This window comes from Pteropus medius, unplaced genomic scaffold (genome assembly GCF_902729225.1).
Source record: "Pteropus medius unplaced genomic scaffold, Ma_sr-lr_union100, whole genome shotgun sequence".
Taxonomy (NCBI): domain Eukaryota; kingdom Metazoa; phylum Chordata; class Mammalia; order Chiroptera; family Pteropodidae; genus Pteropus; species Pteropus medius.
In genome coordinates this window covers 3,146,891-3,161,404 of record NW_024340696.1, presented here as the reverse complement: position 1 = coordinate 3,161,404, position 14,514 = coordinate 3,146,891, and the positions used below count along the sequence as shown (strand labels likewise).

Genomic DNA, 14,514 nt, shown 5'->3' with positions numbered 1-14,514 from the left:
GATGTTCAAATATGTCCTAAGGACACAGATTAATAACAAATGGGAAATAGCTAGTTCGTAAACAAAAATAACAAAACAGAAGACCTAAAATATAAATGAAATGTGTATATTTACTGCATAGCAGGGGACAATGGCCAAAGAAGCATTTTATAGGGAAGAAAGATGAGATCGTCAGGATTCTTTTGCTGTCTTTTCTTAATTTTGCTCATAAAACTCTTCCATGATGCCAGCTACTGGAAAACATACTTGGACTACAAAACCTATTTTCAATATGATCAACTGATATTTCCAAGGATATGTGAGTAGTCAGTAAATATTGCATGATGATCTTATGCATCAGATTAGTGTGCTGTCCCATAAACAAATCCCAACTGCCATAACTATTTATTCATCTTAATTAGTTAACTTATCAGAAGATAGCTGGCATTGCATTTTATATTCAAATACATAAATTTTCATCTAAAAATTTGCTATTGCTACTTTAATTCTATGTCTAAAGTGCTATGTATTAGTATTATTAAGTAAGTATATAGTAATTGAAAATTACAAGATTATACCACCATATGTGGCACGAAAGTGAATGTTGGTCTATGGACCAATGAAATAATTTTCTTCTATATCAAATAATTTTTATCCAACAAAAATATCCAAATCCACATTGAGTGTTTTTTAAGAAACTACACCTTTCAATTGATATTTTATATAAAGGACCAGAAATATCTGAATTTATATCATGAATACTCCTTTTGAAGAAAAATCATTACATTTTAATCAAGTATGACCAAAAGAAGTAGAAATCCTTTCCAAAATTAAGGTCCACATCACAACTATAACATCTAATTAAAAATTTTAATTTATTTTGTGAATTTCTATCTCACCAAAAAAAAAAAAAATCAGGTACTTTACATGAAGATAGCATTAACTTTGGAACCACTTTCAAGACATCGCTAACTTTCAAGTAAATAAAAAGCAAGAATTGAAAGCTGAGTAATATAAATTTTAAAATATTTGAGGTGGTAAAATGGCCAGTAATAAATAATTTTAAGTTTTACTTTAATTACTTTATTTCTAAAATATGTGAATTATAAATGTATCCATTATGTGTAATAAAAATACCTTCCAACATAGCCATTTTTCCCTCCCCTCCACATTATCACCATTCTAGTAAAAAACATATTTTCTTACCCCTAAATGTTTTACCACTTTTAAATAATCTCAAGTTAGTGATCTACTTTTTAAGTTACCCTGAGGATATTCACTTGAAGCCTTTTTTAAATCTACTTTTATGAATATAAGTCAATATAAGGTGGTGCTTTACTGTATCTTGAGATTCTTTTAAGAGTCCTGTTTTGAGAAAATTTCATAAACCATCAGTTACATTCGTGTTACCAACTCCTCGCATTAAAAATAGCTTTCTTATTCTTTAAAATAAAGATTATTCATTTATGTAAATTATGTCTCCTTGTTTATGCATATTGATGATCTCAAACTGGGTCTCAAGAGATGGATTTCCTGGAAACTTAGACTTTTGGAACTGGAAAGGACATTAGAGATCATCTACTCCAACCCTTTCATTTTATGGTTGAGGACACTGAGCCCAGAAAAGATAGCTGAGTGACTTTGGGCAAGTTTCCTACCCAGTGGCAGAGCCAGAATCAGAAGCCAGGTCTCCTGACACCCTGTTAGGAGCCAGGTCTCCTGACTTTTAGTCCAAGGATCTTTCCATTACACATACACTGACTCTCTATTCTTTGAGGCTGTCTTGGGTTGCTCACGCTGATCAAGCTGCTTTGTAAATGATCATATTCACCAAATAAAATGCCTTTGATGATAAGTCATGAGACCTTGGAACATACCTGTATAATCACGCTATACCCTAATTAATCACAATCTCCCCCTGTCTAGAACACCTCAATGGCTCCTCATTGATCATATAATAAATTATAAAACTCCTTAACATGGTGTTCAAAGCAGTATATGAGCTAGCCCCTACAAGTTTAATGAAACTCTCCTCTTCATCTATGCTGTTGACACTAGCCTTCATTCAGTTCTTCTAATGTACCAAACTTCCTTTCTCAGCATGTGCCATTCCCTCCAACCAGGCTCTCTCTTCTCCCATGCTTTGTCTGGCTAGCTATTAATCATTTTTCAGTCCTCAGTTTAATATAAGACCCCTTGAAGAGGATTTCCCCAAGATCTTCAATACTTTGTCCCATTCCCAGCTCCTCATTTTTATACTCTTATTGCAACCTGTATCTTTAGTGTTTATGACAAGCCCAATTAATGAATTACATATTGAATATGTTTCTTTTTTCAATCTACTCCAAGCTCTATAAGAACAGGCCCTCTGTCTGTTTCTAATCATCACTCTACCTTCTAGTACTTAACAGACTGTGTTTATAACATAATAATCACAATAGCTGATACTTACTACAGCTAGTTGATCACTATGTGCCAGACCTTGTTCTAAAAGTTATGATTTCATTCCAATCTCCAACAATCCTGTGAGGTTGGTACTAGTATTATATTTATTTTACAAATGACAAAACTGATGCAGAGTGCATTTAGATACCTGTCCACTATCACAGAGCCAGGAAACGGTGGAACTGAGATTTGAATTCAAGCATTCTGATGCCAGAGTCCTTTTTTTTTTTTTTTTTAATTGCCTACTGCACCTGGTCTTCCTAGGTGGTCTCCCATCCAAGTACTAACCAGGCCCTGCTTAGCTTCTGAGATCAGGCTTGTTCAGGGTGGCACAGCCGTAGACCAGAGTCCATTTTTTTAAACTACTATATTATGCTGCTTCACACTCAAATATTTGAATGAGTCAACTTATCCATAAAACCAAATTAACTGCATCTCTGACCTATATGAGTGGAATAACAACAATAACATATATACTGTTTACAATACGCTAGGCACTTTCTAAGTAATATACATATTTTAATCATTTAATCCCACAGCAACCCAACAAAGTAGGCGGTACTATTATTGCTGCTTTACAGATGAGGAAACTGAGGCACAGAGAGGTTAAGTAACTTGCCCAAGATCAAATTGCTAAAAAGTGGCAGCTCTGGGGTTCAAATGCAGGCAGTCTCTTTTCGAGTCTTTTTTTTTTTTAACTTCTATTCTATACTGCCATACTTGTGATAGCCCATATCTGAAGACAGCTCAAAGTTAATAATAAGTTACTAATGTAACAACCATTTCTGAAGCCAGGAAGGACAAAAAAAAGGAGAGGAAATCCATCTGCTAAAGTTAACTCAATTCTCTTTATGTGAGGGAAATAAAAGCTCCTCCTTTGCATGGATGAATTACTAACAGGGGGTAGCCCCTTCCTTTGAGTGGATACAGCTCCATAGCATGGTGAAGGGTCTTCCTTGAATTTCTTCTGCATTTATACCGTTACCCTTTGGCTTGGCGCACTTGTGAAGGGTACACCCTACATACTCATATGCAGTAGCCCTGGTTAGACTTGTGAAGGGTATACCCTACATACTCATATGCAGTAGCCCTGGTGAGACTACATACAATTGTCAATAGTGTGCACACAGTGAGGAAAAAGAAAACATCTTAACTGTAAGATAAAGGGGAAAAAAATGCAAAAGCCTTGAAAAATACAGAGCCATGGTGAGCAAAAAGCAAAATCTTGCTAAAATGTGCCGAAATCTTTCCAAACCTTGCTAAAATTTCAGATGGACAGGGTGCTTCTCTCTTTAGTTTCATCAGCTAGAAAGTGAGAATAAAAACACTTACCTTGAAAGATTCAAGTAATAAAATAATGGTGAATTTCCTTCTGCAAATGTTAAAGTACCATAAAAATTGTATGTTTACTCAATACTTGAATCTTAAATCTTATATATCTATAAGAATCCTTTCTCAGGTCATAAATCAATTTTATTCTGTGTGAAAAACCATTAGTGAAAATAAGGTTGCTATGTATTATGATCCTTTAAATGCACGTGGTTGAAATTTTATCCTATAAATATACTAGCACAATAGAAATTTAAAAGAGAAGCAGCCTTAGCATGAGGTAGCATTTTTCTCAGAGACAATACTTTTGGAAGAGTTCTTTAAAAACATTACGTAAAATAAAATGAAAAATTTTAGTTCAAGGTTGGGAGACTCTAGTCAGCTCCTTTGGCAAAGGATCGATGTTTTTGTCCTAGAGTTTGGGTGTTCAGCAGTTTTAGAAGGTGTGCTATGAAAGTGGGGCAAAGCAATCTAGTTTGAGAAGTCAGATTTCACAGAGTGTGGCCTGTACGCAGTGTCAAAAAGAATGGGTCGGATTGGTCAGCTGCATAAAAGTAAAAAATAAATCAGAACAGCATATAGATGAAATAAGCAATTTGACCACATATGTCCATATTTCAGTGCATGATATTAGAATTACTGAGCACAGTTAAAGTGAGAGACATTGGGAAATGCATTTAAATTTTCCACATGCTTCAAGTCTCTCAGATGCAAAATCCAAATAATGAAATCTTTCTTTCCAAGGTGCTGTCACATGCTTAGGTGAAGAACACTACATGAGGGGGAAAAAAAAAACCCGTTATCTTTACTCACAAAATGAGATCTTATAACCTTACCTAACAGATTGGTTAACCACAAGGCCAGATCTTCTTTCATCGGCAGCAAATTAGCTTCATGTCTGCTGGCCAGCCATTGGCTATACTGATGCATATCGGAGAGGCCAGGTCCACTGCGTACCTTTGGGCTCAGAGCAGTGCACATTATTTATCCACTTGTAATACCTGTTTTGGAAACAAAAGAGCAATTTCTTTTTATATGGACTTCTCTTGTTAAAATATTGGTGTCAGAGGCATAGTAAGGCACCAGATCTATGGAAATTTTGATGACAGGTCAGGTTATTAATTATTAAACCCCATGAAACACTATTTGCTTTATCTTTACTGGTCCTATCACTTTTGGCCAGCCACTTGGTAGAAAATAATAGCAATCAAAGGTCAAATAGAAAAACCAAACAGTAAGCTCTAAGCTCATCTGAAACATCATATTTAGAAAGAGTCAGCTTCTAAGCCAAGAAATTCCACTTATTCAAAAGCAATACAAAATAGCTGATTAAAATTTTAGTATCCAATTTGTAAACTTCTATTTTGGGGGTTAATTTTTAAAACTAAAGATGTCTATAGAACTTTAGGACTGAGTGCTAGCAATGACAGTGTTTGCACAATTTATCGTAAACATATGGCCACTATTCTTAAAACTATTACCTATAGGATTAAGCACAGCACTTGGTTCTTTGCAGACTGCTAAGCAATCATGGATTCACTACTTAGAGAACTGGGTGGGAGAGAAGATCAGAGGTGCTTTCAAAGAGTTCCTACTACACTTCTCTCATTTTACAATTAAAGAATACATAAACCAGGGAGGCTCGGACTTAACCAAGATCATACAGGTAGATCATGGCAGAGCCAGGCTTGAACCTGCTGTTCATACTCGAAGACCATTACTCTTTCCAAAATGATACATTTTACAAAGTAAATTCAAGAGCCCATATTATGACCCAAGAATAACACCATTATTCTAACAAATACTGCCACAGGTTTTTCTTTTGGCTTACTTTATGTTTTCCCACTGTATATGTTTTACATGCTAGGTTTTGTTTGCAATCATCTTTAGAGTAGAAGTAATTAAATATCTCATGTCTACAAAATAAAAGATCATTTCATTAATCTGATCACCTTATGAGTATCCTTTGTGGGTAGTAGAAAAGTTGTTTGAATATATACTAGGCCTTGAATGTAGCACTTTTATATGCATAATTTATAGGAACTATGCCTACGGAAGTAATATTGAGGCAGCTAACGTAACAAATTTATAAGTTTAACAACATGTAAGACTCTATTCTGTATACAAATAGTGCATATGAAATCACTAAATGCATTATAATAAAAGAAAAATAAAAATGAAAATATCTGCAACTGGAAAAAAGTAGGGTTTATATGATATACTGGGGCTTTCAGCATATTTCAATATTTATGATATTTTTAAGTTATTGATACAAGTGTATACATTCTCATCAGTTTTAGTCTTTGCAACTTTACATAGTATTCTTTTCCAGTTAATCTCAAACTCTAAGTTTCTTAACATGGATTATTTTTTGTCTTTTAAAGAATGCTTTTGAAAAAATAATAAGATATTGGTGTTAAAAAAATGTAAAATGTGACCATCTCTCAAACATTTTGCTATAGTATCAGAAAAGACAGCTGGAAAGTGAGTAAACACCTAAAAGGTATCATAAATATATAATTTAAAAGCACAGACACTTTCACTTCCAAACAATTATGCTTTGGAATAATTTTTGCAAAAAAAATTACCATAAATTTTCTTTGAAAACATTTTTCATAAATTTCTCTCTATATAATTATATATAGTGAACCAGTGCAAATGTGAAACATTTTTAATACACCTTGTCATGTTACTAAATTATCATTATAGGAACCAGAACATTACCATTGCCTATTCTTTTGCAGTTAATCATCACATTATTCATGTAAAGTCCTAAAATTTCCACCAAATGTTGCAATTAAATACTAGAAACCTTAAACATTATTGTCCCAGTTCTTTTAAAATTAGGTCCAGTCCAAGAAAAACAAAACATCTCCCTGTACCTGGTTAGGATTCCTATAGGCTATCTAGCCTCAGAAACAAATATTTAAGTAACAATACATTTAAGCACATGATTCATACATTTAAATAACTAATTGAAATCTTAAAAGGGTTACCTCTAAAATGCCTTTCTTCTCAAGACACAATCTCTCCCACTACTTTCCTGAAAGTGAGATGTGGTAGGTCAGTAACTTTACCTACGTCCTATTATCTGCTCTGCAACTTCCATTTAAGCATCTGAGTCCTATTCTGCTCTCTAAAAGCAAGAAGACACCTCAGACTCTTAAGCTCATTGTCTAGCAAAGAATTCATCAAGGGATAGTTTACAGTAAGCCTAATGGCATGTAGCAGTTTCAATGAGCCAAAGGGACATAATCCTTCCCCTCAATACTTCTAAACAGTGAAGTTTTTATTTTCTTTGACAGTGGCACATTTATTTCTCATGTAGTCTGTCCTGTATTTTGCCAGAAATATAATTCAAACTATTTTCTAATATTTATAGATGATAATGAAATAAAAATGATAAGAGTAATAAAGCAATTTTTTATGCTGTTTTGTGGGTAACCAAAATTATCTACAAAATATGAGGGAGAACAGGAAGAGAGTTATATTTTCCCAGGAAGCCAAAGTGGGAGAAGGAAGACTTAGCGGGTAATTAGCATGCAATGCAAGTTAAACAACTAAATATATGGCAAGTATGTTGACACTAAAAGTTGCTGTCATGAATAGGGTCTCCTCTGTTTAAGTCCCTTTAGAAAAAGATTAGAATTTCAATCCAAATTCTCTTGATCTTTTTTTTTTTCATATTTTAAATCACCATCTGTGAATTTGCTGAAAGTCACTACATGGAGGTCTTGGATTTAGATATGGCAGAGACATCAATAAGAAACATGGAAATGAACCCAGCTAGCAGAATCAAAATTTGGAGTGTGGAAAAGTATTCTATGGTGAAGTAGTTTCCCACTGAAGTGATTAAATTGGGATGAACAAAGCTCAAATAAATTTATATTACCAAGATAAAAAGATCACTACAGGATTGCAATCTTTTTATAATTTTCAACAAATGTTTAATTACTGTGGATGAGTTGAATTAAATCACAAAGAATGAACTATAACAGAAAGATCATTTCTGATGTTTTAAATTTATTCAAAAGTTTTCAAAAACCATGAGATGCTGAGTCGAGTCATAGCTTTAAAGATAGGAAATGAAATGATTAATGATCCAGTAGATTTGAAAAAAAGTTAAAGTTTAGGAGAAAGAAAAACTTATTTTATATAATATATCTAAACACTGAAAGATGTTACCACTAAAATTCATATAATATAAATATTTTAAAAACTTGGTAAGTAACTTTGGTAAGTACTAAACAAAATCAACCACTTTGGAAAGAGGAGTAAGAACTCAGATGCTTCTATGACTCCTCTAAACTATGGCTTCTCCAAGCTTTATGAGTCTATCTAAAAATGGATAATGCAACTCTCAGGATTTGGAATTCAGAAAAATAAAACTTAAAGGGAAAAACATGCAGAAACTTAATACAGAATTCTTCAAAGAATGTGTGCATTTTTTTTTTCTTTCTTTCCATAGAAGTGATTCTGGAATAACCATTACGAATATGATGAGACGTGAACTAGCCCAGGGGAAGAAGAAAAAATTAATGACTCCGTAAGTAAAATATCACATGTTTAAAGACTGTTTAGTCTGTTGCTCCAGAATCCCAGTTGAAGTCCTCATAGTTTTGACTCTAAAGTATTCTTTCACACCACCTAGAGGTGTGTTTTATGACCAAGATGGTTTGCAGTCTATCTCTAGACTTTGCTGATATGTTATTAAAAAAAAAAATGCATTGCAATATTACATAGAAAATTGGAAACAAAGAAAAATAAGAATAAAATGATAAACAATATATCACTATTGTTTGCTATGAGATTCCACTAAGAAACCTGATTAATAGATAGAATATTAGATCTGGAATCAGAAGTCCAGGAGTCAAACACTGGCTCTACTACTTATCTGCTTAATAGCTATTCTAATCTAGTTATATGACTCTCTCTCTTTGTACCTGAGTTCTTCAGTGTGTACAATGGAGGCTAACACCTCAAATATAATCTTGAAGGTTAAATATTTGTGCCAGTGTTTGGCATATATTTTATACTTAATAAATACTAGCTAAATCTCAATGATCACCATAGGAAATGTACCAAAATAGAACTTCCACTGACTTATTTTAAAAAGAAAAGCAATTCTGTAACAAAGTAGGAATATTTTGTAGATCTCTAAATCACCAAGAGAAAACAAAGGATAAGGAAGAGAAATGAAAACAAAGTATTAATAAAATAAAACCATAAAAATTGGAAAATCCAAAGTTTTCTTCATATTGAGAGGGATGAAGACCTCAAGATGATGAATGAAATGTTGAGCTCTAAAATGAGTAGTTTACATGTGTTTTTAAAAACAAATTTTGATAACAAATTATACTTCACTTTTGATGCTAGTTAAAATCATAATCTAATGATAGAGGAATACCACACCTCTTCAAATAAATGTGAAAAGATGTCTCTATACCTCTTTCCCCCAAACCCTCATATACAAAGAATCTCTAACTGTGGCCATTTAAAACAGTGCTAAAGAACCCACCGTGAAGGGTCTGCATCCCTAAAGTCAACTTTGTTTCCATTTGTAATATCGACTCCACCTCTATCTAGTTAGTTTTGTGTTATGGGTGTGAAACAACGAAGAAACAAAGTTAATAGGATAGTAACATTATCTTTTAAAATTTAAAACAAACCAACAAAAAATACACCAAGCCAAAATCTTTCCAAAATCTAGAAGGAGAAAATGCTATCTTTCAAGCTAGAATCAAAGAATTAATCAGCAAGGATGGCTCTTTCACTATTCTGAGTTCTTTACTCCTATGTGATTCATTTTGGCTAACCAGTAATGTCTCTACAATGCTATATACTCAACCAATATCATGAATGCAAAAATCTTAACTTAAGGGTCTAATCAGAAAATTAAAATACAAAATCTAACCATAGAGGTAGTTCTAATTTTTGTAAATGGACCTCCACTTCTGGCTAAAGGAAGCAACTTGTCCACAAATAAAAAAGCAAAAAGACAAAAACAAAAACAAACAAACAAAAAACAATCATTACTAGTTTTCCTAATTATATAATAAAATCTTTTAATTCAAATGGACATTTGAAGATTAATCTAGTCAAATTCCTGGTTCTTAATAAATGATTGGAGGTCTAAAATGTTTTGACCAAGTAACAAGGCTGTGTAGCCACAGTCATTACAAGTATGCTACTCAACCATTCTGGTGCCCATTCTCAAGTAATGCTAACCTTCTTCCAAGAATCTCTTATCCTGGTACCCCATGATGATTTGTCTTGAACCGAGTAACAATATACCTACAATAATAGTTCCTTCTTGACCAAATAAATCACGACCAAAAAATTAAGTGGGAATTGATTTCTTATATTTTCATGGCATTAGTAATTTTTTCTTTCTTTCTTTCTTTAATTCTACTAGATCATTCTTCTAAACAGTTCAGTACAGGTTTTTGGATCCCTATCAGATTAACTTGAAACATAATTTGAATAGAAAACCACCTGAAATTTATAAATCAATTAAAATATCAAAAGTTCATCTAAGTTGGTTAGATAAACATTCATGAGAAGATTTTGGTTTTTGATGTGTTGTTTGTAATATGAAGATTTCTGTTTTACTTAACTATAATGTAGTTGAGAGCTATGAGAGTTTACTCTCAATTTAAAAAATAAAGACAGATAGACAGACAGACAGATTGGTCTCATGTATGGAGAAAGCATTAGCAAAAACTCAATTGAACTAACCCTGAAAAACATTTAAGAGAAAAAATTACACAAGCACCTTACTCATTTTGACAAGAGATATGTTTTACCTTCACTCCAGTTACTTCCTCTAGACAGAAAACACTCAGTGGAAAACCTTGATAGTTGCTCAGAAGTGAAAACAGTGGGATCTAGTTTGTGCTTCCATATCAAAACCACAAAGATAACAAAATGGACTTAATATCAGCTGCAATTTTAAGAAACTCCATCTGCAAACAAATTGTTAGAGCCTCCTTAACTGGTTTCAACCAATGTAACTGGCCTTCCAAGGAAGGAGTCCAAAAGACTACAATGCAGACTTGCAGCCTAACTCTAAAATTATACATAACATACTTAGAATTAACATGAGCCCTGATATTTCACCACCCCTGCAAGTTTAAGTTTTAACTACGATTTTTTACCAAGATAGTAGAAAACTCAGTGGCAATCACATGACCTTTTGCACCAGGTGAAATAAATTTTGCCACGTGAATTTATTTCCCAATAAAGCATAGTCCACATCTCAAAGGTATGGTGTTTAGCCATAAAGTAAAGAAAGAAGTTCAAAGTTTAGTAGCAAACAGGCTAAAATCCAAGCTACCTTTCTGTTTCAGAGCCCACGCAGCCATGTGTGAAGGCTGTAATGTGAACTGCAAAAGCTTCCTGTCCAGTGCCTCAGGCATCTGTACCTTACCTTTTTTTAGGCAGTCAGAACCAGGACGCCCATGTTGGAGAGGACCACCACAGCCACCACCTCCTCCTCCACAGTTAGGGGGGAGCATTCCTCGAGAAGGAACTCATTGATTGATTTCAAAGACAGGCTAGGCACACAGATCCCAGCTGTAGTTAATCAGTGTCCACACTACTAAGAGGTTGGTGGAAAGAAGCAATGAGCACAAGGGCTTTTTCTCAGCCTTGCCTCTGTGAATCTCAGGGGATAGGTGAGAAGGAAAGGAGGACTTCCTCTGCCTAGCTGGCACATCCGATCTGTCTGAGCCTTTATTTTAACACTAGGAGGCCAAATGGGTGTTCCTGTGCACATGCATATCTTATTTCCTTGCTTAAGATCTCTCATACACAATTGATCTGGCTTTGTTGGAGAGGGTTCTTGGGGAGAGGGCGGAGTTTACAAGAGGGAAGGAAAAGTTTTGCAGATCTTGACTACAGGAGGATGAAGATGAAAGTAAGAAGAGGAATATACATGTGGAGAGGGCAAAGGTTTTGATTTCCAAAAAGGTTAACTGGAGGAAAGTAGTGAATAACCCCACCCCAACTCCCAACTGTATTGGAGGAGTGTTGAAAACAACCTGCTTTTGCTCCCTCTCCATTCAAGACAGAAGAAACTTCATTTGGCTGGACTAGGTCAATGGCAATTTACCTTACTGGGCTGATAAAATCTACTTTTGCCGGAATAATTAATTCTAAAACAAAGCTGGCTCCTCTGCTCCCCAAACAATTTCAGATTCCAAAACTCTGCTCTTTGGACCGAAAGAACAATACTATGCAAAACCATCCCAAAGGGTGTTGATTCACAGACTATCATTTGTTCCTTCAAGTAAAAAAACAAAAACAAAAACAAAAACAAAAACAAAAACAAAAAAACCTGTGCCAAATTCATCAATGGAAAACAGTATCACCCGAAATCACACGTGTCACACATTTTCCTCCCATCCTGGCCTCCTCAAGTAAAACATTCAGGATCATTCCATTAAGACCAGCCCTGCTCCGCTCCCCTCTTTCCAATAACAGACAACGCTGAGCATGCATTACAGACACCCTTTGTGCACGAATGCGTTAAATGTGCCTTTATAATCGATGCGCTAATTAGAAATCCTCACTTCTGTCCCTGGTTGGCTGAGGCGCCCCAGAGGGCTTTTCGCGCGACGGTCACTTGGGCTGTTCCACAATAGGGACGAGGAACACATGGTTGCTTCCAGGGAATCAGAGAGTCACCCATTGCAGTGACCACCCGCTCAGCGCCAGAACCGGTCCAGCTGTCCACCGCTCTTCACCCTTCCCAGCCAGATCCCAGAGGTTATTTTTAAGACCCCACCCCCCACCCCCGCCCCGCGCCACGGTGCAGCCGCAAGCACTGGCTCCCGCAACCTCACGCTGCACAGCGCGCGCTGCGGCGGCGCTGGCGGAAAGCTGCGCCAGCCCGCCTTGCTCACCCCCGCGTCCGGAGCTGGCTGCTGGCGGCTCTCAGAGGCGCGGGTGCTCCCGGCTCGGCTCCTGCAGCGTTTCGGGCCCGGCCCCCTCCCGGCGCAGGTCCTGCAGCAGCCACTCTCCGCACCCCACCAGCCCCGAGGCAGAGGCAGCAGCTACAGCTTCACTGCCCCTCTTCATACTTCTCTGATGGCTCCTCTTAGTGCTGTTTGGGAAAACGATTTTTCCCCCCTGCCAGAAACAGATTTCCTACATTTCATCAGTCCACATAGACCGAGCGGAAGTAAAATGCTTACTTTTTCTGGTGGACGGCAAACGCAGTTGACACTGATTTACCCTTCAAACGGGGAGAGATTGTATTACAAGTCCTTGGCAGCCGTTCCGAAGTTGGGGCCAAGCTCCAGCCCCCTCCTTGTCCCCCAAACACTAACCTAAGAGGGAAAGGGCTGGGGGTGGGGAGGGGATCATATTTAACTCCAGGGTTTTAACAAAGTCAATGGCTTTAGCACAATATTAAAATGGGGTGTTGGAAAAGTTTTGCTTTCCTGGCCAGTGATTTTGCAGACTCAGAAGCATGAGCTTTCCAGTAACTTAGGCCACTCTTCGTTCCAAATTGAACAATTTGATTTCTTACACTTCTCTTTAAATATCAGATTTTAGAAGAGGCCGCACTTATGGCTGTTTTCGCTTTTCAAAAGGAAATACAATTCTACCCTCCTCTCAGGCTCGGCTCAGCTCAGCATTATGTTGAATGTCACAGACAATTTTCTCCAACTGTTATTTATTAGTATACGTATTCTGAGATGAAAAGTCTTGCCACGAAGTGGACAGCTGTTCAAGTGTCTGCTTCACCTCTAATATACATGTGACCTCTTGCTGAGCGTCCTAATCTCCTCAGATTACCACTTTCTATGGAGTGTAGATGAAAAGTATCATACCTTTTGGTTGTTTTATTTTCAAGTTCATCAGTTTCACGTGCATCTCCATCCAAAGTAACTGATGGCAGTGGCACTGGTATTCCGATCCTCTTTCGGATACCACTTTTTAAATGTTAAGTAGGAAACTCCCACCTCTCCACCCTCCCTCCCTCCCTGCCCCCCAAATAGAAAATACCTGTAAATTCACGATGGCAAAGTGACATGGATAATTTTAGATGTAATTAAATAATGAATTTTGCATCATTTCTTGCATCTAGAAGTTATTTGCTCTAAACCCTCCAGACACTGCACCAGTTATTCGCTTGTACTAGTAGTACAAATAATGAAAGGAGAGAAAACAGACTGAAAGCTTGGCAGCACTGACCTCCAAATTTTTATTTTAGTTGAATTTGGCGTTGCAGTTATCAACTCCATGTATAATCCTCCTTGGCTTTCTAGAAGGAAAAAAAAAAGGCGATCCTCATTTTAAGGAGAAATAGCAGTATAAAAAAGGCCTGTATTACTACTTGTGTTTAAATAAACAATGATTTTGAATAATAAAATTTAACCAAATCTAAGTATTCCCAGGGCCCCAACAAAGTATTTTGAGTCTCTGAACCTGGACAACTTAAGTAAAAAGTCAAACGTCCTTGATAATTTCTCATGATCAAACAACATTAACTAATAAATGGTAATTTAGGTATCCTCAGGGTATGTAATAAAAGTTCAAAAAATCCAGAACCTTGGACTTTGAAAATCTCATATCCTATTCCTTTCCAGATATTCTTTTTTTTTTAGATGAGGCAACCCTCGGTTGACCTCACAAATTGCAAAGACTTGTCAGTTTACAATCCTTTATTTTTTATTTTTTATGCCTATAGCACTTGGTCTTCCTAGGTGATCTCCCATCCAAGTACTAAACAGGCCCCAACCTGCTTAGCTT

The 14,514-nt window shown here is 36.0% G+C and overlaps 1 protein-coding gene across 16 annotated transcripts in view; it reads right to left on the bottom strand.

Moving 5' to 3' along the window:
* Positions 1–13,665, bottom strand: part of GAS2 (growth arrest specific 2) — a 121,349-nt gene extending 107,684 nt beyond the window's left edge. For 7 of the 16 annotated variants that reach the window (XM_039865875.1, XM_039865767.1, XM_039865827.1 and 4 more), the window contains exons 1-2: positions 12,660–12,944; positions 4,590–4,754 (exon numbers count right to left, since the gene is read on the bottom strand). In XM_039865875.1, coding sequence (XP_039721809.1) covers positions 4,590–4,734 — 145 coding nt within the window. In that variant the 5' untranslated portion in view covers positions 4,735–4,754; positions 12,660–12,944. The other 9 variants (XM_039865792.1, XM_039865846.1, XM_039865820.1 and 6 more) reach the window with 8 other exon arrangements.
* Between the last annotated feature and the right edge of the window lie 849 nt (positions 13,666–14,514).